A 23,044-nucleotide genomic window follows, 5' to 3' on the forward strand; every position below is an offset into this window, starting at 1 on the left:
GTGGGACCTGCACTGGATCTATCCCGCTGTATGTGGCCTGGAGATCACTTACCAAGCCCCCAGGTGGGTACGGTGCCTCCTCCATCTCCTCATGGTCCACCTCCTCCACCTGGGTCGGACGCCGAGACCCCTCTGGCTCCTTTGCAGCAGCCATGTTGTGGAATCGGTCCTCATTCTCTAGCTTTTCCCGGAAGGGCCCGCTGTTGGTTAATATCGCCGCTCTCCGGGCTTCCATGCCCTCAATGCAGATCCCCAGGCTGGATATCCTGGCTGTTAGGGCAGACTTCTCTGTGCGGGAGGCTCTGCTTGCAGCTTGCCTCACCTCCTTCAGCTCCTCCCGGAGTCTCCTGATGGTTTTCCCAGCCTCATCGTACTCGCTGAGGTACGCATGGACGCGGGAGCCATAGCTGGTAACCGGCTCCCGTGCGGCCCTAGTGCCCCAGTCCTTCGGCACCGCCGCCGCTGCACCTCTGCGAGAGCTCCGCTCACCTCCGGGAGGAGACACCGCAGTGGCCCTCGCCTCAGCCTTAGGGGCTTTGCAGCCCTCCTGGGTCTTCCTGGGCTCCTCCATGTTTTGGGCCTTGCCGGATCTGGTGACCCTCTTTGCCGGTAGCAATGAGCTCCCACCCCTCGCCGGCTTAGACCGAGGGGTGGGAGACGGGGACTCAGCCCCACAGTCCATCCACTACACCCCTCTCTTTCCTAGGTCAGAGAGGGGGGGAATTACTGGGTGAAAAAACTGGTTACTCTCCTGGAGCAAACAGAGCAGCACACCTTCCTCCACAGACTACAAGCTCCTAGTGGTGGCTGTGTAAATCTGTATGTAGTGAGCTCATCCTAGTGGTGGCTGTATAAATCTGTATGTAGCGAGTTCCCCCTAGTGGTGGCTGTATAAATCTGTATGTAGTGAGCTCCCCCTAGTGGTGGCTGTATAAATCTGTATGTAGTGAGCTCATCCTAGTGGTGGCTGTATAAATCTGTATGTAGTGAGTTCCCCCTAGTGGTGGCTGTATAAATCTGTATGTAGTGAGCTCCTCCTAGTGGTGGCTGTATAAATCTGTATGTAGTGAGCTCATCCTAGTGGTGGCTGTATTAGGGTTGAACAATTAATATAAATGTTCAATTCTCTAGTTGCCTACTCCTGGCCTAATGGATATTGATCATGTGCACTAAAGAAATACACCAGACACAGTCAGCTGTAACTCTCCTTGATCAATGTATGGCTCAGCTCCAAGAAGGGAAGTTTATTAGTCAAACACAATGTTATATATCTCCTGTAAGGGGGCTCGGTTAGCTCTAAAATGGGAGTGATCGGATGTATTCCATTGGTTAGTGGGTTGGGCATGAGCAAGTCCATGGGCGGATCCATGAGGTCATCAAGGTGGGTTGGTCCGTGAGGTCATCAGAGTGGGCGTCGCTGTGGGTGGATCCATGAGGTCATCAGAGTGGGCGTCATCTTGGATACCAGACCGCATGGTCTGCTAAAACAGGAAATGGCAGCCATCTTCAGTGTCTTCATTGTTCATCAGAGCACATGGATCTGATACAGGAGATGGCAGCCATCTTCAGTGTCTCACTTTGTCTGAGGAAAACTTATGTAGGGTTAAACAATACATGTTATGGGTTACTTCTCTCAATTACCTTATGTGTTGAGGTTAATTAAGTATTTGATCTTATGGCTCTCCTCAACAGTCCCCCCTAAATACTTTATTAACCTTTTCTTTTATCTTGATCCCACCGTGGTTCCCTAACCCACCGGTGTTAAGTGTTATTACGACATCAGAAGCTTCATGACAATATGGATGCTATAGACACCAGAGAACGTGTGACTAATTATGGGTATACTGAGGAGGTATATCGGAGCGCGTTACCAGTGTCCTCGGGACTTCCCAACCTGCTGGATCTATTACTCTCCAATCTCCCATCTCTATGGTTACTTAGAGTAAAATACACATGCGACTAACCCTGTTGTACACATCCTAGATCTGACCGTCTTGCCCGGGAGGGGGAATTGGAGTTTTCACCAGTTTGAGACAAGTTTTCCCTTGTGGAAAACCTCCCTTTGTAGCTGGACTTTGACAAGCAGGTCAGATCCTACTCTGTCCCTAACTGTCTAACAAGTTTATAATGTGAGAGATGGATCCAGGAGGCGCTCAGCAACCCTGACTGAAGTATGAGGAGTCAGGAGCACTTGGTAGGGACCCTCAAATCTCGACTCCAGGGATGTCTTTCTGATGAACGTCTTTACCAGCATGTAGTCACCAGGTTAGAAAGTATGGGTACCGTCACTGGAATCTGGACCTGGAATGGATGATAAAACTTGTACATGTGTTATTGACAGTTCTTTAGTAACAACAATTGCATAATTTACAAGAATATCACTTCCCAAGGCTAGCTGTTGTGGAAAATATTGACCCAATCTTGGAGGCCCCCCAAAAAGAATCTCGTATGGTGTGAGTTTAATGGGACCCCTTGTAGTGTTTCTGACTGAGTATAAGGCAACGTGCAAAATGTCTGTCCCAAGTCTGACCTCCTAACTGGCTTTCAGTATTTTATTTTTCAAGGTGCCATTCAGTGTTTCTACTTTCCCACTGCTGTGTAGGTGATATGGAGTATGTAAACCCAAATCCGCTCCCACTAATGTTCATAGTTCCTTAGACAGTGCTGCAATGAACGCAGGTCCTTGGTCACTCTCAATTACTCTGGGACCCCATATCTGCAGACTACTTCAGTCATCAGTCTCTTAACAGTCACTCTGGCAGTCATGTTGGTTACTGGATAGGCTTCGGGCCATCCTGAGAACATGTCAGTCACTACCAGTACGTACTCGCACTTCCCTACTTTTGGCATTTGAATACGATCGATCTGAACTCTCTGAAAGGGATAGTGGTTTAGCCAAATGTTTCTGAGGCGGTGCTGGATTGCATGTTGCACACACAAGGCAGGACTTGCAATATTTTTGGGTGACAGTAGAAATCCCAGGTGCCATGTAGGTCTTCCAAATCAGGTCATTCATCCGATTCTTGCCTCTGTGGGTGATACCGTGTGCCCATTCTGTCACTGAAGGGTACAGATTACGGGGTAGACCTTTGTGTTCACCCTCCAGACTCCATCTTCATCTTTTTTTAGTTCCTCCTTCTTGCCATGACTTCTTTTCATCATCTGATGTCTTGTCTTGATGTAGATGGATAATCCTCATAAGAGAGGCTTTAGTCCCTTCTTCAGTGTCTTGTGACACGTACATCGCTGCTTTCTCTTTCCTAAATGGATCCACAGCATAGGTTTTTTCTGTTTTGTCAGCAAAGAAGTTCCCCCTTGCTTCTGGAGAATCCAATCTCCCGTGAGCTTTGATCTTGATCACTGCAACCTCTGAAGGTAGATTCAGAGCGACCACAAGTTCTTGTATGATAGCAGCATGTTTTACAGGAGTTCCACTGGACGTTAGGTATCCTCTGGCTGCCCAGATACTGCCGAAGTCATGAGCCACTCCAAAAGCGTATCTTGAATCCGTGTAGATGTTAACCACCTTCTCCGTCGCTTCCTGACAAGCCAACGTCAAAGCTTTAAGTTCCGCTTCTTGTGCAGACATGTGCGGTGGTAGCGATCCAGCTGAGATGACCTGGTCATGTGTAACCACGGCATACCCCGTATGGAATCTTCCAGTTTCATCTGCAAATCTGGAACCATCAGTGAAGAACGTCAGCTCAGCATGTGGGAGTGGGTCTTCAGACACGTTTTTCTTGGAGGCTGCTTCTTCCTGCATTTGTTCGAGACAGTCATGATCCTCTGAGTGTGTAGAGGCATCTTCTCCGAGAGCATCAGTATCATCCACATCCCCCCTGGAAAGAGGAAGCAGCGTGGACAGTTTGAAGATGCTGCAGCGGACAAGAGTGACATTATCCGGAACCAAGAGCGAACATTGGAGTCTCATATGATGCTGCACCAACAGATGTTTAGGTTCCAACAAAGCAATTATGTCGTGTGGAGCCATTAAGAGAACTGGATGTCCTCAGATGATATCAGAAGTTTTGTCCAGAAGCATATGTGCAGCATGAACAGCTCTGAGGCAAGTCGGGGAAGCTTGAGACACAGAGTCCAGGCGGGCAGAGTAGTAGCCGATTGGTCTTGTTCTTCCCCCATGTTTTTGTGCTAGGACTCCGAAAGCATGTCCTGCTACTTCATTGACAAACAAGTAAAAAGGTAGTTGATAATTTGGGATTCCAAGAGCTGGTGCAGACTGTATGGCCTGTTTAAGAGCTTAGAAAGCTTCCACGGATTTGGTACATAGTGGAAACGCTGACGTCTTGAGGTCATCGTACAATGGCTGCATCAGCTTTGAGGCATCTGGAAACCTTTGGCAACAATAATAATTGATAGGTCAGCCAACTCATCTGAGGCCCTTGTCTTAGGTTCTTGGCAGAACTCAACACCAGAGTCCCATGTCTCGTCATGCTCCTGTAGAAAGGCATCGGCTGTTTTTCTGGATCTAGAACTTGGTTCAACAGAGTAGCAGCGTGCCGGGGTGTAAACTTGACACAGATGGTGGGCTCCTCAGACATGAGCATTGGCACTGTTGGCGGTGGCACCTGAAGCGGGAGTAGAGATGTAGTCCCTTGTGTATGAGGAGCCGGAGGAGGTAACAGTCCTGGAATGAAGGGCTCTATTTGGGCAGCTCCAGTATCATGGTATGGGCTCCAGGTGACGCAGGCAGTCTTAAAAGCTTTAACAGTCCTGTCCTCATTAATGCGAGTTATTGCTGCACGAAGTTGTTGAGCACTAACGTCTGGATGAATAGGGTCATAAGTAGGGGTCACAGTGTGTATGATCATTCTACATGGAAGATTGCCAGCTTTAGTCACCGCTATGTCCCCAACAGCTATCTGACCACGTGACTCAACAATGATTTGACTGTCAGCTTGAATAGTCGCCCCTCCTGCTTCCACTATAGCTCTAGCTACACCTCCATTGTGCTCTAACCGAGAATTGGCAGCATTAACAATAGCGTCTGTCTCCATTGTTGTTATGTCACCTTTTCCCACCACTAACAAGGGTCCCTCAGGAAGTTCTTTTTCAAAAATAGGTTGCCAACATTCCCTCCCCTTTGTGCTTCCTGTGCTATTGGTATCCCCCTCCCACATTGAGCCCCCCCTTGATGCAGTCGCCACCGTCCCATACAGGTGTGCGCTTGGCTGCGAGACAGCCTGTGAGGTACTGGGCATAGGGTTATGTAGGCTGCGTGAGAGTGCTGTTGTGGAAGCATTGGGAGGAGAGGCCGCTGCTTGGAGCATCTCATGTGGGTGTGCGGCTAAATTGGCAGTGGAAGTGACAGTAGAAAGGGTAGGTGCTGGGGACGATCCAGGTGGGAGGACTGCTGGATTCACAACAGGAGTGATAGAGGAAAGGGTTGGTGCCCCATTGGAAACAACAGAGATAGGAAACATGGGTAAAGCCTGTTCACTTCCCGAAGGAATATAGTATTGGCCGTTAGTGGTCAATACTGGGTAACAAGGATTTGGTGATGTGGCGTGTAGCCTTAATCTGAGATGTTCACCACCAGGAGCAGCACATTCGCCATCCACAACATGGCTGCCTTCAGAATTAACACCTTTGCCATCCACAACATGGCTGCCGTCAGAATTATATTTACCACCACCAAGATGGCTGCCGTCAGAATTATATTTACCACCACCAAGATGGCTGCCGTTAGAATTACATTTACCACCTCCAAGATGGCCGCTATTAGAATTACATTTACCACCTCCAAGATGGCCGCCATCAGAATTATATTTACCACCACCAAGATGGCCGCTATTAGAATTACATTTACCACCTGGCTCTGGGCCACCATTTTGGCTGCTATTACATTTAACACATTGGCCATTAACAAAATGGCGACCATTACATTTACCACATGGCTCTGAGCCACCATTTTGGCTGCTATTACATTTAACACATTGGCCATTAACAAAATGGCGACCATTACATTTACCACATGGCTCTGAGCCACCATTTTGGCTGCTATCACATTTAACACATTGGCCATTAACAAAATGGCGACCATTACATTTACCACATGGCTCTGAGCCACCATTATACGGTGGTGGCCGCTCACAGGATATATTTTTGTAATACACAACTCAAAACTCTATTCTTTCTATTCCTTTTCTCTTCTACCCAATTTCCAATTTTTCCTTTTTTTTTTTTTTTTTTATATATATGTACTTTCAGAGACTCTTTCTCCTGCCCTAGCAATAGACAACAATCCATTATCTTCTAGGATACCTTTTCTTTTATCTCAAGACAAGCTTCCACTCCAGGGGCTGTAACCATCCCCCCTTCTGGCATTCCACACAATTTCCACTAATTTGCATGAGTCTAACTTGCCATCTGAATTTGGCTTAGTGCCCATACGGCAGAACTGCATTAATTTCTTCATCTTTCTATAGATATACAGTATATATATATCTATCTATCAAGATAACAAACACCAAACAAACAATAAGACGGGGGAGATGACTCAAACCTGAGATTCTAAAGGGAACTGAGTCTGCAGTACTCAGCTCCTATTGCTTCTTGTCAAGTGGTCCCTGTCTGACTTCCGTGCTCCGTACTTTACAAACCAATTATTCCCTACTTTGTCAAATTGCTCCCTAACTTACCGGTCCCCGTGCAGAGTCACTCACTCGATGTCACGGGGCAAAAAAAGGAAAACTATAAATTTAATTGGCTCAAACTGAGTCAATCACTCCAAGTTTCAATGAGCCGCTACACAATTTATTATGCCCGAACTGAGCCAATCGCTCCAAGATTTACCGGGTCCCCCTAGGCCGAGTCAATCACTCAAGGTCCTAGTCCTCATGTACAGAACTGAAAATCTTATCACAGGCGACAACCGTATACCACAGACAAAAATTATTTTTTTTTTTTTTTCTACACTTGCTTTCTTTCCTTCTTTAAAAACAAAACCTGTTTTTCTCGTCCTACCACATGCTTTTCTTTCTGTAAACAAACCTGTTTATTCTTTCCTAGTAACCTGCTTTGTTCCAAACACAATGCTTTTCTTTAACTACCAGTACATACCCTGTTTTTCCTGTTTTATCACTTGCCTGTAGCCCTCTGTAAACACTTCTATTTGTCATCTCCCCTCTTCACAACATGTAACAGGCAGTAGGCAACTAAAATATGTGACGGTTCTTGCAATTAAATGACCAGCAGCGGAGATACCCTTTCTGCCGTCTTACAGATACCAAGAAAACCGGACACGGTCAGGCAATCTGCACAGGATACCCCGAAAGACACAGGTAAAGACTACAGATTATAAAAAATCAGCAGACTTACCGTGTTCTGTTAAAGAGGTGATCAGTCTCCAGATTCGGGGTACTCAGTGCATCCAGCCGTTCCACCCGCCGGTTTTACAGGGTTCAGGGCTCTTCCTCTGCTGGCCCCACGTTGGGCGCCAAATATTAGGGTTGAACAATTAATATAAATGTTCAATTCTCTAGTTGCCTACTCCTGGCCTAATGGATATTGATCATGTGCACTAAAGAAATACACCAGACACAGTCAGCTGTAACTCTCCTTGATCAATGTATGGCTCAGCTCCAAGAAGGGAAGTTTATTAGTCAAACACAATGTTATATATCTCCTGTAAGGGGGCTCGGTTAGCTCTAAAATGGGAGTGATCGGATGTATTCCATTGGTTAGTGGGTTGGGCATGAGCAAGTCCATGGGCGGATCCATGAGGTCATCAAGGTGGGTTGGTCCGTGAGGTCATCAGAGTGGGCGTCGCTGTGGGTGGATCCATGAGGTCATCAGAGTGGGCGTCATCTTGGATACCAGACCGCATGGTCTGCTAAAACAGGAAATGGCAGCCATCTTCAGTGTCTTCATTGTTCATCAGAGCACATGGATCTGATACAGGAGATGGCAGCCATCTTCAGTGTCTCACTTTGTCTGAGGAAAACTTATGTAGGGTTAAACAATACATGTTATGGGTTACTTCTCTCAATTACCTTATGTGTTGAGGTTAATTAAGTATTTGATCTTATGGCTCTCCTCAACAGCTGTATAAATCTGTATGTAGTGAGCTCCCCCTAGTGGTGGCTGTATAAATCTGTATGTAGTGAGCTCTCCCTAGTGGTGACTGTATAAATCTGTATGTAGTGAGTTCCCCCTAGTGGTGGCTGTATAAATCTGTATGTAATGAGCTCATCCTAGTGATGGCTGTATAAATCTGTATGTAGTGAGCTCCCTCTAGTGGTGGCTGTATAAATCTGTATGTAGTGAGCTCCTCCTAGTGGTGGCTGTATAAATCTGTATGTAGTGAGCTCATCCTAGTGGTGGCTGTATAAATCTGTATGTAGCGAGTTCCCCCTAGTGGTGGCTGTATAAATCTGTATGTAGTGAGCTCCCCCTAGTGGTGGCTGTATAAATCTGTATGTAGTGAGCTCATCCTAGTGGTGGCTGTATAAATCTGTATGTAGTGAGTTCCCCCTAGTGGTGGCTGTATAAATCTGTATGCAGCAAGCTCTCCTAGTGGTGTCTGTATAAATCTGTATGTAGTGAGCTCCTCCTAGTGGTGGCTGTATAAATCTGTATGTAGTGAGCTCCTCCTAGTGGTGGCTGTATAAATCTGTATGTAGTGAGCTCCTCCTAGTGGTGGCTGTATAAATCTGTATGTAGTGAGCTCCTCCTAGTGGTGGCTGTATAAATCCTTAGAAACATTTCTGAATATTGATAGTAAAAGTGAATTTCTGTTCCTTTCTCCTGCAGGGGGGTGATGGAAGGATGGAGAGGATGGTCGGTATGTATGAAGGATGGTGGGCAATGGTCCGAACTGGCCGGACATGATTACGTCCTTGATCTGATCTCTAATGTGGAATTACCCAGAGAGTTTCCCAAGCAGAAGTCTTATTTCATCACCTCGGAAGCAGCTCAGGAGAATGTGGAAAGACGCAGCATGTACGTGTCGTACTGGATGCAGGCTGGCCGCCACTTTCACACATAATAAAGGGAGATTTTAAGAAAACGTTTTTAACTTTCAGCATTTTTCATTCAGCTTTTTTGTCATTTTTTTGTAGCAAAAATGCTGCTGGTGAATATTCTACAAGCAATGCATATTTTCTGCCATTTTTGGCCCTTTATTTTCAGTGCAGCATGCTCTAGTACAGAGTTTTGTCAGGACATAGGCTTCACTGTAAGACAGTGTCTGTATTTCACAGAGTATTTGAGAGCAAGCCTGAAATTGAAGAAAATGTCCCTCCTCCACCCATGATGAAAGCACCATCTCTACCTCCGCAGGGGGTCCCAGAGTCAGAAGGTTATTACAGCCACGGTGAGGAAAACTGTAATAAGGCTGCATGCTATGTCTGCAGTGACCATATTCAATAAGATAATGGATGCAAGGGCCATGTATGGAAAGCAACTGCCACTAGGAGGAGCTCACTGAACACAGATTTATACTGCATCTACTCCACCAAACAGTTCAATGCTTACTGTATAAATCTAGCTCCCCCTAGTGGTGGCTGTATAAATCTGTATGTTGTGAGCTCCCCTAGTGGTGGCTGTATAAATCTGTATGTTGTGAGCTCCCCTAGTGGTGGGTGTATAAATCTGTATGTAGTGAGCTCCCCCTAGTGGTGGCTGTATAAATCTGTATGTTGTGAGCTCCCCTAGTGGTGGGTGTATAAATCTGTATGTAGTGAGCTCTCCCTAGTGGTGGCTGTATAAATCTGTATGTTGTGAGCTCCCCTAGTGGTGGCTGTATAAATCTGTATGTAGTGAGCTCTCCCTAGTGGTGGCTGTATAAATCTGTATGTTGTGAGCTCCCCTAGTGGTGGGTGTATAAATCTGTATGTAGTGAGCTCCCCCTAGTGGTGGCTGTATAAATCTGTATGTTGTGAGCTCCCCTAGTGGTGGGTGTATAAATCTGTATGTAGTGAGCTCTCCCTAGTGGTGGCTGTATAAATCTGTATGTTGTGAGCTCCCCTAGTGGTGGGTGTATAAATCTGTATGTAGTGAGCTCCCCCTAGTGGTGGCTGTATAAATCTGTATGTTGTGAGCTCCCCTAGTGGTGGCTGTATAAATCTGTATGTAGTGAGCTCCCTCTAGTGGTGGCTGTATAAATCTGTATGTTGTGAGCTCCCCTAGTGGTGGGTGTATAAATCTGTATGTAGTGAGCTCCCCCTAGTGGTGGCTGTATAAATCTGTATGTTGTGAGCTCCCCTAGTGGTGGCTGTATAAATGTGTATGTAGTGAGCTCCTCTTAGTGGTGGCTGTATAGATATGTATATAATGAGCTCCTCCAATTGGTGTCTGGATAAATATGTTTGTAATGAGCTCCCCCTAGTGGTGGCTGCATAAATCTGTATATAATGAGCTCCCCCTAGTGGTGGCTCTATAAATCTGTATGTAGTGAGCTCCCCCTAGTGGTGGCTGTATAAATCTGGATGTAGTGAGCCCACCCTAGTGGTGGCTGTATAAATCTGTATGTAGTGAGCTCCTCTTAGCGGTGGCTGTATAAATCTATATGTAGTGAGCTCCCCCTAGTGGTGGCTGTATAAATCTGTATGTAGTGAGCTCCTCTTAGCGATGGCTGTATAAATCTATATGTAGTGAGCTCCCCCAATTGGTGTCTGGATAAATATGTTTGTAATGAGCTCCCCCTAGTGGTGGCTGCATAAATCTGTATGTGGTGAGCTCCCCCTAGTGGTGGCTGTATACATCTGTATATAATGATCTCTCACTAGTGTTGACTGTATATAAATCTGTATGCAGCAAGCTCTCCTAGTGGTGGCTGTGTAAATCTGTATGCAGTAAGTTCCTCCTAATGGTGGCTGTATAAATCTGTATGTAGTGAGACCCTACAAGTGGTGGCTGTATACATCGGTATGTAGTGAGCTCTCCCTAGTGGTGGCTGTATAAATCTGGATGTAGTGAGCTCCCCTAGTGGTGGCTGTACATATTTGTATCCTGTGAGCTCTCCCTGTATGTAGTGATATCCCCCTAGTTGTGACTGTCTATATCTGTATCCTGTGAGCTCTCCCTAGTGGTGGCTGTATAAATCTATATGTTGTGAGCTCCCCCTAGTGGTGGCTGTATATATCTGTATCCTGAGAGCTCTCCCTGTATGTAGTGATCTCCCCCTAGTGGTGGCTGTATACATCTGTATGTAGTGAGCTCCCCCTAGTGGTGGCTGTATACATCTGTATATAGTGATCTCCTCCTAGTGGTGGCTGTATATATCTGTATCCTGTGAGCTCCCCCTAGTGGTGGCTGTATGTATCTGTATCCTGTGAGCTCTCCCTAGTGGTAGCTGTATAAATCTATATGTTGTGATATCCCCCTAGTGGTGGCTGTATATATCTGTATCCTGTGAGCTCCCCCTAGTGGTGGCTGTATGTATCTGTATCCTGTGAGCTCCCACTGGTGGTGTCTGCATGTAAATAGAATTATATTATTTATAATGTAACTTTAATTAGTAGACATTGTGGCCAGGCCCTATGATTTGTGTATACATAGATACATATGATCTACAGATGTTCAGATTATGCTGCAAAATATTGAATTGTAATTGATGTTTTTTTGTGCCAGCAGACTCAGACACACTCAGCGAGCCCTCTAATCAGAAAGGCATGGATCATTACTTAGACAGTCTGTTTGATCCTGTTCTGTCTTATGGAAATGGGGTAAGTTATTAAATGATATCCATGTAGTAATTTGCATTTAGTCCAGGGCATCCAGAATTCTGCTGGCAATGTGCTGGGAAACTTATCTCTTAGGTGCATTGCGGGGATGGAGTTTTATTTTCCTACCTGTAGCAGACAGAGTAGGGAGAATATATAGGTTTTTGAACCAGAATTAAAGTATTATCCCCATCATCATAAATGGGATATTGTCGGACGGAGCTTGTAAATGCAAACATTTTTGTAATTTACTGCTTGTTAAAATGTTCAGCCGTTCTTTAGATATTCACACTTTTCTTTTGTTTACAGCTCATTGCCATGGAGACCGACCACAGCTGCTAAACATAAAAACATGTCCAGTGCTTATAAATTATTTTCTTTTAAGAACTGTTTTAAATCTGTCCAGAATTTCTGTATCTCCTAATCCCAGCCATATTCATTGCAGTGTTTACAAGCTGCACAACAGCGGTGGTCGGTCTCCTAGGTAACGAGCTGTAAACAAAAGAAAAAGTGTTAATATCTCAAGAACGGTTGAAAATTTTAGTAAACAGTAAATTGTAAAAGTGCTTATTTTTACAAGCTTTATCCTAAAACATAAATTTATGAAGATGGGAATAACCCTTTAAAGGGAATGCAGGAGATTTTTGCATGCAGCTCTGGAGGTGAGTAGAGAAGAAATGACCGTGTAACTCAAGATCAGTGCAGGATAGTGTTACTTGATATCTTGTCTGGCTGTAAACGGTAAAATGTTGATCATATAGAAAGGTAAGATACGAGATCACTGTGACCGTGTGTGAGACAGCGAACTGGGTCAGTGCACTCGGCACATGGTGTTACTGTATCCTATTACACCCTCCATGTACTGTCTGCTGCAAGGTGCCATCCCGGAATTGCAGATGAAAAGATTTTGATAGCCTTTAATACAAGTGGATCATTCAGGGCTTTATTCAGTTGTGTGAAAAAGTGTTTGCCCCCCGATTTCCTACTCTTTTGCATGTTTGTCACACTTAAATGTTTAAGATAACCAAACAAATGAAAGTATTAGGCAAAGATAACACAACTTAAACACAAAATGCAGTTTATAAATGTAAGTCTTTAATTATAAAGGGAAAAAGAAATCCAAACCTACAGGGCCTTGTGTATAGAAATGATTCCCCCCCTCCCTTTACAATATAAATTAATTGTGGTTTATCACATCTTTGGGAAGCTGAGTTCAAATTCACAAGCTAGATCCAGGCCTGATTATGCCACACCTGTTCTCAATCAAGAAATCACTTAAATAGGACCTGCCTGAAAAAGTGAAGTAGACCAAAAGATACTCAAGAGCTAGGCATCATGCCATGATCCAAATAATTTTTGGAACAAATTAGAAAAAAAAATTAAGATCTATTAGTCTGGAAAAGGTTATAAAGCAATTTCTAAAGCTTTGGAACTCCGACGAACCACGGTGAAAGCCATTATCCACATATGGCAAAAACATGGAACAATGGTGAACCTTCTTAGGGGTGGCCGGCTGACCAAAATTTCCCCAAGAGTGCAGTGACGACTCGTCCAAGAGGTCACAAAAAAAACCCCACAACATCGAAAGTACTCCAGGCCTCACTTGCCTTAGTTAAGGTCAGTGTTCTTGACTCCACCATAAGAAAGACACTGGGTAAAAATGGCCTGCATGGCAGACAAGACGAAAACCACTGCTGAGCAATAAGAACATAAAGGCTCGTCTCAGTTTTGCTAGAAACCATCTTGATGATCCCTAAGACTTTTGAGAGAATACTCTGTGGACTGACGAGACAAAAGTTGAACTCTTTGTAAGGTGTATGTCCCATTACATCTGGCCTAGAAGTAACACATCATTTCAGAAAAGGAACATCATACCAACAGTAAAATATGGTGGTAGTAGTGTGATGGTCTGGGGCTGTTTTGCTGCTTCAGGAGGTGGAAGACTTGCTGTGGTAAATGGAACCATAAATTCTGCTATCTACCAAAAAATCCTGAAGGAGAAAGTCCGGCCATCTGTTCGTGACCTCAAGCTGAAGCACACTTGGGTTATGCAGCCGGACAATGATCCAAAATACACCAGCAAGTCCACCTATGAATGGCTTAAGAAAAACAAAATTAAGACCACGGAGTGGCCTAGTCAAAGTCCTGACCTTAATCTGATTGAGATGCTGAGTATGACCTTAAAAAGGCGGTTCATGCTCGGAAACCTCCAATATGGCTGAATTACAAAAATTCTGATGAGTGATGAGCGGAAAAAATTCCTCCAGAGCGTTGTACAAGACTCATTGCCAGTTGTCGCAAATGCTTGATTGCAGTTGTTGCTGCTAAGGGCGGCCCAACCAGTTATTAGGTTTAGGGAGCAATCACTTTGTCACACAGGGCCCTGGAGGTTTGGATTTCTTTTTCCCTTAATAATAAAGACCTTTGTTGCACCGAAGACAAATTTTATCTGTAAATTAAAAATTTTAAGAATAAAAGATCAGTCCAGGAGGAGAAAGCAGATTTATCTGATGAGATATATTAGAACTTTTTTTTATTTTAATTTGAATTAATGATTTATAACATAAACAAAATTAAGGCTATGAGCGCACGTTCGGAATTGCCGCGGAAATTCCGCAACTGTGCCGTGGGTAAAACGCATGCGGAATTGGCATGCGTTTTCCCGCTAAACACTAGCATTTTCCAAACGATCTGATTGACAGGTTGGTGACACTTGTGAAACATAGTGCTTGACAAGTGTGACCAACTTTTTACTATTGATGCAGCCTATGTAGCCTCAATAGTAAAAAGATATAATGTTAAAAATAATAAAAAAAATAATAAATTGTGATATTCTCGCCTTCCGGCGTCCCTCGCAGCGTTCCCGCTCCTCGCGATGCTCCGGTCCCAATAATACATTGCGGCAATGACCCCAGATGACGTGCGGTCTCGTGAGACCTCTACATCATCACAGGTCATTGCCGCAAAGCATCACTGAGAACGGGAGCGTCGCGAGCAGCGGGAAAGCTGCGCAGGATGTCGGAAGGTGAGTATATCACTGTTTTTTATTTTAATTCTTTTTTTTTTTACAATTCTATGGTTTCCAGGACCTGGAGGAGAGTCTCCTCTCCTCCACCCTGGGTACCAACCACACATGATCCTCTTACTTCCTGCATGGTGGGCATAGCCACATGCGGAAAGTAAGCGGATCAATGCATTCCTATGTGTGCGGAATCCCCGCGATTCCGCACAAGGAATGAACATGCTGTGTTTTTTTCCGGAATGCAAAAAAATGCAACATGTGCACAAAAAATGCGGATTGCATTCTAATAATATGATGCTTAATGTATACCTTTTTCTCGTGGTTTTATCGCGAAAAATCCTGAACATGTGCACATAGCCTAAAACAAGAGGCGTTGTCATGGGGATATGGAATAAGTAGCACTTCTAACAACTCTGGTGAAGATTTCTGTACTCGTTAATAACAGTCATATAGTCTGTCTAATATTTTTGTATGGTTGTACCGGCGGGCAGGACTTACATGGGCACAATGGTTTCCTGCTGACACCTGATCCCCCCCATCTCGCTCTTTGTCAGATATCACGTTCCAGCTCATCCCTGTTTGGGTTTAGGCCACTTACCTGCATTTCTTCTCCTCTGTAGGATCTGGAAAAGCTGACGGCGATGTCCCAGAAAATGAAGGGGGGCGGAGGTGTGGGTGGCAGGGATGGCACCGAGGTGCCCGAAGAATCCAATTTGCCTGGTGAAGGATCACACCGTAGCGGTGAGAGTAATTCCTAAATCACTAGTATGGAGATATATATATATATACTGTATGCTCATATATCCTTCATTTCTTTCTGTAGAGCAAAGCATGTACGCTCAACAACAAGCCTATATCAACCAGCAGGCCATGTTACTGGTGAGTACCTCCAGACATATCTGCTAATTGAGCCTCCATAAAAGCTTTTCTGAAAGGCGACCACCCCTTTAAAGGGTTTATATCCATCTTTATAAATGGGCATTGTCGGACAGAGCTTGTAAATACAAGCTATTTTGCAATTTACTACTTGTTACAATTTTCAATCGTTCTTAAGATATTAAGACTTTTGTTTTGTTTACAGCTCGTTGCCTTGGAGACCGACCACCGCTGCTAGACAGCAGCCCACACGCAGTGCTTACAAGCCCTTTCCTAGTGAACTCGTAAGCACTGTTTTGAAGCCAGTCAGAGTCGCCAGAGCACGCTGTTACCTCTTAATCCCGTCTCAGTGCTTACAAATTAGACACCAGCGGTGGTCGGTCTCCTAGGCAACGAGCTGTAAACAAAATAAAATTGTTAATATCTCCAAAACGGCTGCAAATTTTAATAAGCAGTAAATTGCAAAAGTGATTGTTTTTACATGGACTATCTGATAATATCCATTTGTAAAAAGGAAGAGTGACTAAAGGTAAATTATTATTTTTTTCTATCTCCTAATCTCCAGGCCCAGCAGATGACCATGCAAGCGATGGCTCTGCAGCAGCAAATGGTCAGCAATTCCTCTGTCAGTCCTTCCATATCTAGTAGTCCGAAACAAGGCATGAAGACTCCGTCCAGCAGAGCCAGTTCTTACAGGGTGACTCCTACCGTAGCTCCAATGCCGAGGACTGGGGCACCGAGCCAGGTAAGTGGCAAGCATTGATGCACAAATAATCTATTAATAAGATAGGTCATCAATGTCTAATTGGTGGGGATGCTGTTTGCACCTCCTATGGTGGCTGGCTGTGCAGCGCTGATAGTTTAGTGGCCGATCTAGGGTACTGCAGCTCAGCACCCCTTTAATTCAATAGGAGCCGAGCTGCAGTACCTAAGAATGGCCACTACATGGCGTATGGAGCTGTGGCATCTGGCGCTGCAGAAGCTGCAAATGGCTGATTAGTGGGGTTACCGGGTGTAGGACCCCCGTCGATCTGACACTGATGACCTAGCCTAACTATATACCAACAATATCAAAGTTCTGGAAAACCCCTTTTATTCTTCTTTTTCATTTGCAACCCAGAGGAACGACGAAAATGAATCTCCCTACCGGACCCGAAGATCCCCAACCCGGGAGAGCTCCTTCCATCACACACCTGGTGAGGACGCCCTTTTCCTTTTTATACGGACATCATAGTGAGGGGTGAGGGGGTCCTCGGCAGCCATTGCCTTGTCCACCAATCCTATAGATAACGTTGCCATTGCAGGCCCCTCCAGTCAGGTGCGTCCCGAGGATCTCATCCATCACAGCACCCTAAATTCAGAACATTTTTCCGAACCATCGCACAACATTAAAGATATCATAAACCAGTACAAGCAGCCAGGTGGGACCAGACCGGCCCCCGCTCCGGTAAGGTGAGTCAACCATGTTCAACCAGTGATAAAACTACAACTCCCAGCATGGCTGTGCATTGCAAATCAGTCCAATAAATAGCATTTTAATAGGTGCCATCTTTGATTTATAGGAAGGAGCCACCTAAAATTTTTGGAAGGAAATTGGACCCACATGAAGAAGCTTTGAAGATACTCAAGGGGCAAATGTCTACTCGACCGCTTGCGGGACCTTCGCCTGTCTCCAATATGTCTTATGTTCCTAAGGTACAATAGATGCTCTATGAAAAAGCTACAAAGTGCAAGTGCAGTCATACTAAAATCCTGTCTGCCTGCAGTCGCCACTAGGGGGAGCTCAGGAGCTTACTGCATACTGAATTACATAGGAAGCAACCTTCAAGCTCCCTCTAGTGGCGGCTGCAGGTATCTATACATTTATCATGCAGTGGATTTGGAGCTCTGTATCGGTAAAATGGAGCTGAAAATACTATAAAGATATATTATAAAATTAATATGCAGAACATTATGGTCCTGAAAATTAAAATATGGAGGCGCACTTTAAAAACACTCTGTAGTGATTATATCCACCATTTTTGATCTTTACTTATAATTTAGGCTTCCAGAGACACCATCGCGTTGGTAAAACCTGTCCCGAGCATTAAGCAGAAGAAGTCCGCCAGCCCACCACCAATCAGTGCTGTGAGGCCCACCACAGCTCCCGCAGGTAATGCCTATATACTGGATATGCCAATGTAGCAGAATGTCATACAAAACAGGAAAGGAAGACCCCGATAATAACTTTTATACCCCCTGACAGAGCAGGTATGAGTTCTTGTAATCTTTTTTTTCGGCCTCTCAGTATCAGTCTCGCGGGAGCTCTCAGAGGAGCAGGAGAATATCCAGACGCAGTTGCATCGGCAATATAGCGAGGAGTTTTACACCTACAGCAACGTGTCATGGAGGATCTACATCAGGAAAGAGGTGCGATCCCCCCCACTTATGAAAAATGGGTGTAAACCAATATGGCCGCCATTGTCGTTCTGCAGCTTTTTGCAGACTGGCGGGATGTAAAGTGGCGAGCCTTCTATTGGCAGCCATCTTTAAAAAAAATTTAATTTAAAATGTAAATTGGTAAAAACTTTGGAAATAAGATTTTCCCTGTGTTTTTTTTCTCCAGGTTTTTTACCCCAGGGACAGCATCAACAACCCTCTCATCCTGGACCTTATCTTCAAGCAGGTGAGGCTAACCCAAAAGCTGATATGGAAACGCAATCTGCTAATTAAAGGGGTTGTTTAGCGAAAAGTAGGTATCACCTATCCACACGGGGGTCTGACCACTGGGGATAATTAAAAGATATCACCTGTCCATAGCTGGGACCCCCACGGATATGACATATTGTCTGTGGATAGGTGATAACTTTATTTTTTACAGTACTTGCTGGAAGTTATAGTTCCACAACATCCAAATACACCACAGGTTGCTAATTGCAGGCGTAGCATTTCCACATTTGCGTTATCCCCTTTGCTCTCCCACTATAATCACAGATCATCAATGACACCATGTCCGAGAGCTGCATCAGGATCAACCAGGAGGAGAGGCAGAAGATGAGATCTCTGCTAGGTGAGACCACTTTATCGCCAGGACTGACCGATCCATCGTCCTCAGTGGCAGCCGGTCTGCATTTCTGCACCCAGCATTGCTCGGCTTGGCATCCTGAGCACCTCTTGGCTTACAATGGACAAAGGCATCATGACTGCAGCAGATGTGCCCAGGATACGGGCATGCCGGACACAAAACGAGTAGACTGCCAGCTGCTGAGGACCGTGCCGGATGCCAGACCAGGGCAGCGCGAATAGACTTGCTCATCCCAATAAGCACCCTAGTGAGCACAGATGATGCAAATTGATTCTCAGGACCCGAGCCATGGGGCACATCAGTGATCTGTGACTGCTGGACGGGGAGCCCCGAGAACCACCGCTTACCTGCCGGGATCTGCGGCTGGCTAATAAAAACAAGAGTCGCTGATGCCGTCAGGTAGGAGGCGAATCTCATGGCTCCAGTAAACTGGCGTTACCAATAGACAGGGGCCTGAGAATCAATTCACACCATGGCGGACAAAAATCACTAGGCCTGTTCATATGGAGGAGATTTTTCTGCAGCATGAATTTGTTACGTGCAGAGGAGAAATTTCACTTTTAGGCTATGTGCGCACGTTGCGGAATGGGGTGCAGAATTTTCTGCACAAAATCCGCATCTCCTGGCAGAATCCGCAGGTGCAGATTTGCTGTGGATTTTATGTGGAATTGATGCGGATTTTCTGCGTTTTTTCCCAATGCGGATTTCTATAATGGAAGGGTGCAGAAACGCTGCAGATCCGCACAAAAGAAGTAAGGCTACGTTCACATTAGCGGCGCCCGCCGCAGCGGCGGGCGCCGCAGCGGCGCCGCATGCATCATGCGCCCCTATATTTAACATGGGGGCGCATGGACATGCGGTGCACTTGCTTTTTGCGCCGCATGCGTCCCTGCGGCGCCCGCGTCGGGTCGCGGAGGACGCAGCAAGTTGCATTTTTGCTGCGTCCAAAATCAATGAAAAAAAGGACGCATGCGGCGCAAAAAGCTGCGTTGTGCATGTGTTCACATTTGCGCTGTGCGTTGCGGCGGCGACGCTGCGGCGCACACCGCAAATGTGAACGTAGCCTGACATGCACTTCTTTTAAATCCGCAGCGTTTCCGCGCTGATTTTTCCGCACCATGTGCACAGTTTTTTTTATTTTTTTACATTGTACTGTAAATCACAGTGCGGATCTGCAGCGTTTCTACATAGAAAAATCCGCTGCGGATCCGCACTAAATCTGCATCGTGTGCACACAGCCTTAGTACAAAAAAAAATTGGATTCTTAATTCCGCCCCGCAGATCAATTTCTGTGCAGAAGTTTTGCACGACGTGTGGATGAGACTTTTCATTTGCTCTAGTTTTCAGCACAGAGTATCCTTAGAGCTGCTCTGAACAGGACATCCATAAATTTGCTGACACATTGTCACGAGAGTGAAATAGTAATTTTAAAAATGCATTTTTGTTATTGGTAAAACAACAGTTTTTTGTTTGGTCCTCACAGCGGAGTACAGGGTGGACTCTCTCAGCGCCATCGCAGATGACATGGTGAAGAAAAAGGTTGTGAGTGCCGCTCGGGAGGAGTGGGAGGTGTATTTCTCAAGGCTTTTCCCAGCTGCAGTAAGTCGCACCACCACCACCAGAATGTAGGGAGTTTTCACTGGCGACTATTAAGAGTTTAAGTGGCAGCTCCGTTTTCTTGTATAGGGCAGCGTTGGCACCGGGGTACAGATCCTTGGGGTTTCTCATACTGGAATAAAGCTCCTGAAGATGCTGAAAAGTGGAGGCAGCAGCCCGGAACAGCTGAGAGTCCTGAGGAGCTACAGGTACCTGGGTGCTGAGCTTCATCTCCACTAGGGGGCAGTACAAGACAGGAGCCGAGCTTGTCGGCCAAAGACTATAATCACTTTACCAGAAATTTGTACCATTTTTTTGTCTCCTTTTTATTTGCGCCTTATTCTTCTTCTCATTAAAGACAAAAAAAAAAAATAAAGTTACATTTTTTTCATTTTGCACAAAATTCATCATCTTGAAGAATTTGGTGCCAGTTCCTCCAAAAATCAATACAGTTTTTGCACAATTTCAAGTTGGACAAAAAGTTTGCAGAAAGTTTTACAAGAGAATTCTGGCGAAAGCTCCTTAATGAATTGGAGACCGAAATGCGATTTACAAAAAATGCACCAATGATGAATCGGACCCTTAGTCCATTCTCAAAAAATGTTCTTCCTTCTTCTCTCCATACAGTTACACGGATATCATGTTCGTCACCGTACTCTCCAAGAACATGCTGGAGTTTAACCTGACCAGTGAGAAACTTATCCTTTTCTCGTCGAGGTCCAGCCAGGTGAAGAGTTTGGTAGATTGCTTCTTAATGGAGCTGAAGAAGGTGAGTGTCCGTAGCACAGCGGATAATAACCGTCCATAGTTAATATAGCAGAGCATGCATGTATAAAGCCATGTGCCCGATGAGGCTCAGGAGGGCGTATGCTCAAAGAGGAAGGCAGTCTGGTGCATGCGTCACATATCAAGGCTTCTGAAATTACATGTCAGTGATGACGATGTCAGTCACACCCAGGGGAACATGATGAAAGTCTGTGGCCGGACTATTCTGGGAGATGTGACACCCTGCCAAACTAGTCTGAGGTTATTTGCATATGTCAAGGCTGGGAATAAGATGTTATTATTGCACAATTAGAAACTATTGCCTTGGCTAACGAGGGTATGATTGGTATACAAGATTAGGGCTCTAAATCATGCACACAGTGATGTCACAGTACAGGGGTAATATATACAGTGATGTCACAGTACAGGGATAATACACACAGTGATGTCACAGTACAGGGATAACACACAGTGATGTCACAGTACAGGGATAATACACACAGTGATGTCACAGTATAGGGATAATACACACAGTGATGTCACGATACAGAGATAACACACAGTGATGTCACAGTACAGAGATAATACACACAGTGATGTCACAGTACAGGGATAATACACACAGCGATGTCACAGTACAGGGATAATACACACAGCGATGTCACAGTACAGGGATGATACACACAGTGATGTCACAGTATAGGGATAATACACACAGTGATGTCACGATACAGAGATAACACACAGTGATGTCACAGTACAGAGATAATACACACAGTGATGTCACAGTACAGAGATAATACACACAGTGATGTCACAGTACAGGGATAATACACACAGCGATGTCACAGTACAGGGATGATACACACAGTGATGTCACAGTACAAGGATAATACACATAGTGATGTCACAGTACAGGGATAATACACACAGTGATGTCACAGTACAGGGATAATACACACAGTGATGTCACAGTACAGGGATAATACACACAGCGATATCACAGTACAGGGATAATACACACAGTGATGTCACAGTACAGGGATAATACATAGTGATGTCACAGTACAGGGATAATACACACAGAGATGTCACAATACAGAGATAATACACACAGTGATGTCACAGTACAGAGATAATACACACAGTGATGTCACAGTACAGGGATAATGCACACAGTGATGTCACAGTACAGGGATAATACACACAGTGATGTCACAGTACAGAGATAATACACAGTGATGTCACAGTGCAGGGATAATACACACAGTGATGTCACAGTACAGGGATAATACACACAGTGATGTCACAGTACAGAGATAATACACAGTGATGTCACAGTGCAGGGATAATACACAGTGATGTCACAGTACAGGGATAATACACAGTGATGCCACAGGACTGGGATAATACACACAGTGATGTCACAGTACAGGGATAATACACACAGTGATGTCACAGTACAGGGAAAATGCACACAGTGGTGTCACAGTACAGGGATAATACACAGTGATGCCACAGTACAGGAATAATACACACAGTGATGTCACAGTACAGGGATAATACACACAGTGATGTCACAGTACAGGGAAAATACACACAGTGATGTCACATTACAGGGATAATACACAGTGATGCCACAGTCCAGGGATAATACACACAGTGATGTCACAGTACAGGGATAATACACACAGTGATGTCACAGTACAGGGATAATGCACACAGTGATGTCACAGTACAGGGATAATACACATGCGGCGCCCCCACTGCCGCAGGGCCGAGGGGTACCCGGTACCGGGCCTCTGAGTCTCTGTTCTGGGGTTGTCACGGTGGCTAGACCCGATCCGTGACCCTGCCGGTCAGTGGGGGGACGTCCGGGGAGTGAGTGGTGGTGAATGATGGTGTAGTCGTGAAGTGCCGGTCGCAGTAAATAATGAGGACACCAGGTTGCAGTCTCTTTACCTCTTTACTGAAGGTTTTAGAGACCTCAGTCCAGAGCGCTGTCCACCAGGCTGTCAGAGACCGGCCGGTCCAAAG

The 23,044-nt window shown here is 45.2% G+C and overlaps 1 protein-coding gene across 1 annotated transcript in view; it reads left to right on the forward strand.

The window, feature by feature from the left end:
• MYO15A (myosin XVA) overlaps positions 1-23,044 on the forward strand; it is a 102,186-nt gene that overhangs the window by 55,000 nt on the left and 24,142 nt on the right. Inside the window, exons 32-47 of the mRNA XM_077275460.1 lie at positions 8,773-8,961; positions 9,222-9,334; positions 11,596-11,687; positions 15,327-15,447; positions 15,530-15,585; positions 16,148-16,327; positions 16,703-16,778; positions 16,887-17,034; positions 17,145-17,277; positions 17,626-17,734; positions 17,870-17,991; positions 18,188-18,247; positions 18,556-18,631; positions 20,130-20,245; positions 20,333-20,451; positions 20,870-21,011. Coding sequence (XP_077131575.1) covers positions 8,773-8,961; positions 9,222-9,334; positions 11,596-11,687; positions 15,327-15,447; positions 15,530-15,585; positions 16,148-16,327; positions 16,703-16,778; positions 16,887-17,034; positions 17,145-17,277; positions 17,626-17,734; positions 17,870-17,991; positions 18,188-18,247; positions 18,556-18,631; positions 20,130-20,245; positions 20,333-20,451; positions 20,870-21,011 — 1,852 coding nt within the window. The remainder of the gene's footprint in view (positions 1-8,772; positions 8,962-9,221; positions 9,335-11,595; positions 11,688-15,326; positions 15,448-15,529; positions 15,586-16,147; positions 16,328-16,702; positions 16,779-16,886; positions 17,035-17,144; positions 17,278-17,625; positions 17,735-17,869; positions 17,992-18,187; positions 18,248-18,555; positions 18,632-20,129; positions 20,246-20,332; positions 20,452-20,869; positions 21,012-23,044) is intronic.

This window comes from Ranitomeya variabilis, chromosome 7, assembly GCF_051348905.1.
Source record: "Ranitomeya variabilis isolate aRanVar5 chromosome 7, aRanVar5.hap1, whole genome shotgun sequence".
NCBI classification, from domain to species: Eukaryota; Metazoa; Chordata; class Amphibia; order Anura; family Dendrobatidae; genus Ranitomeya; species Ranitomeya variabilis.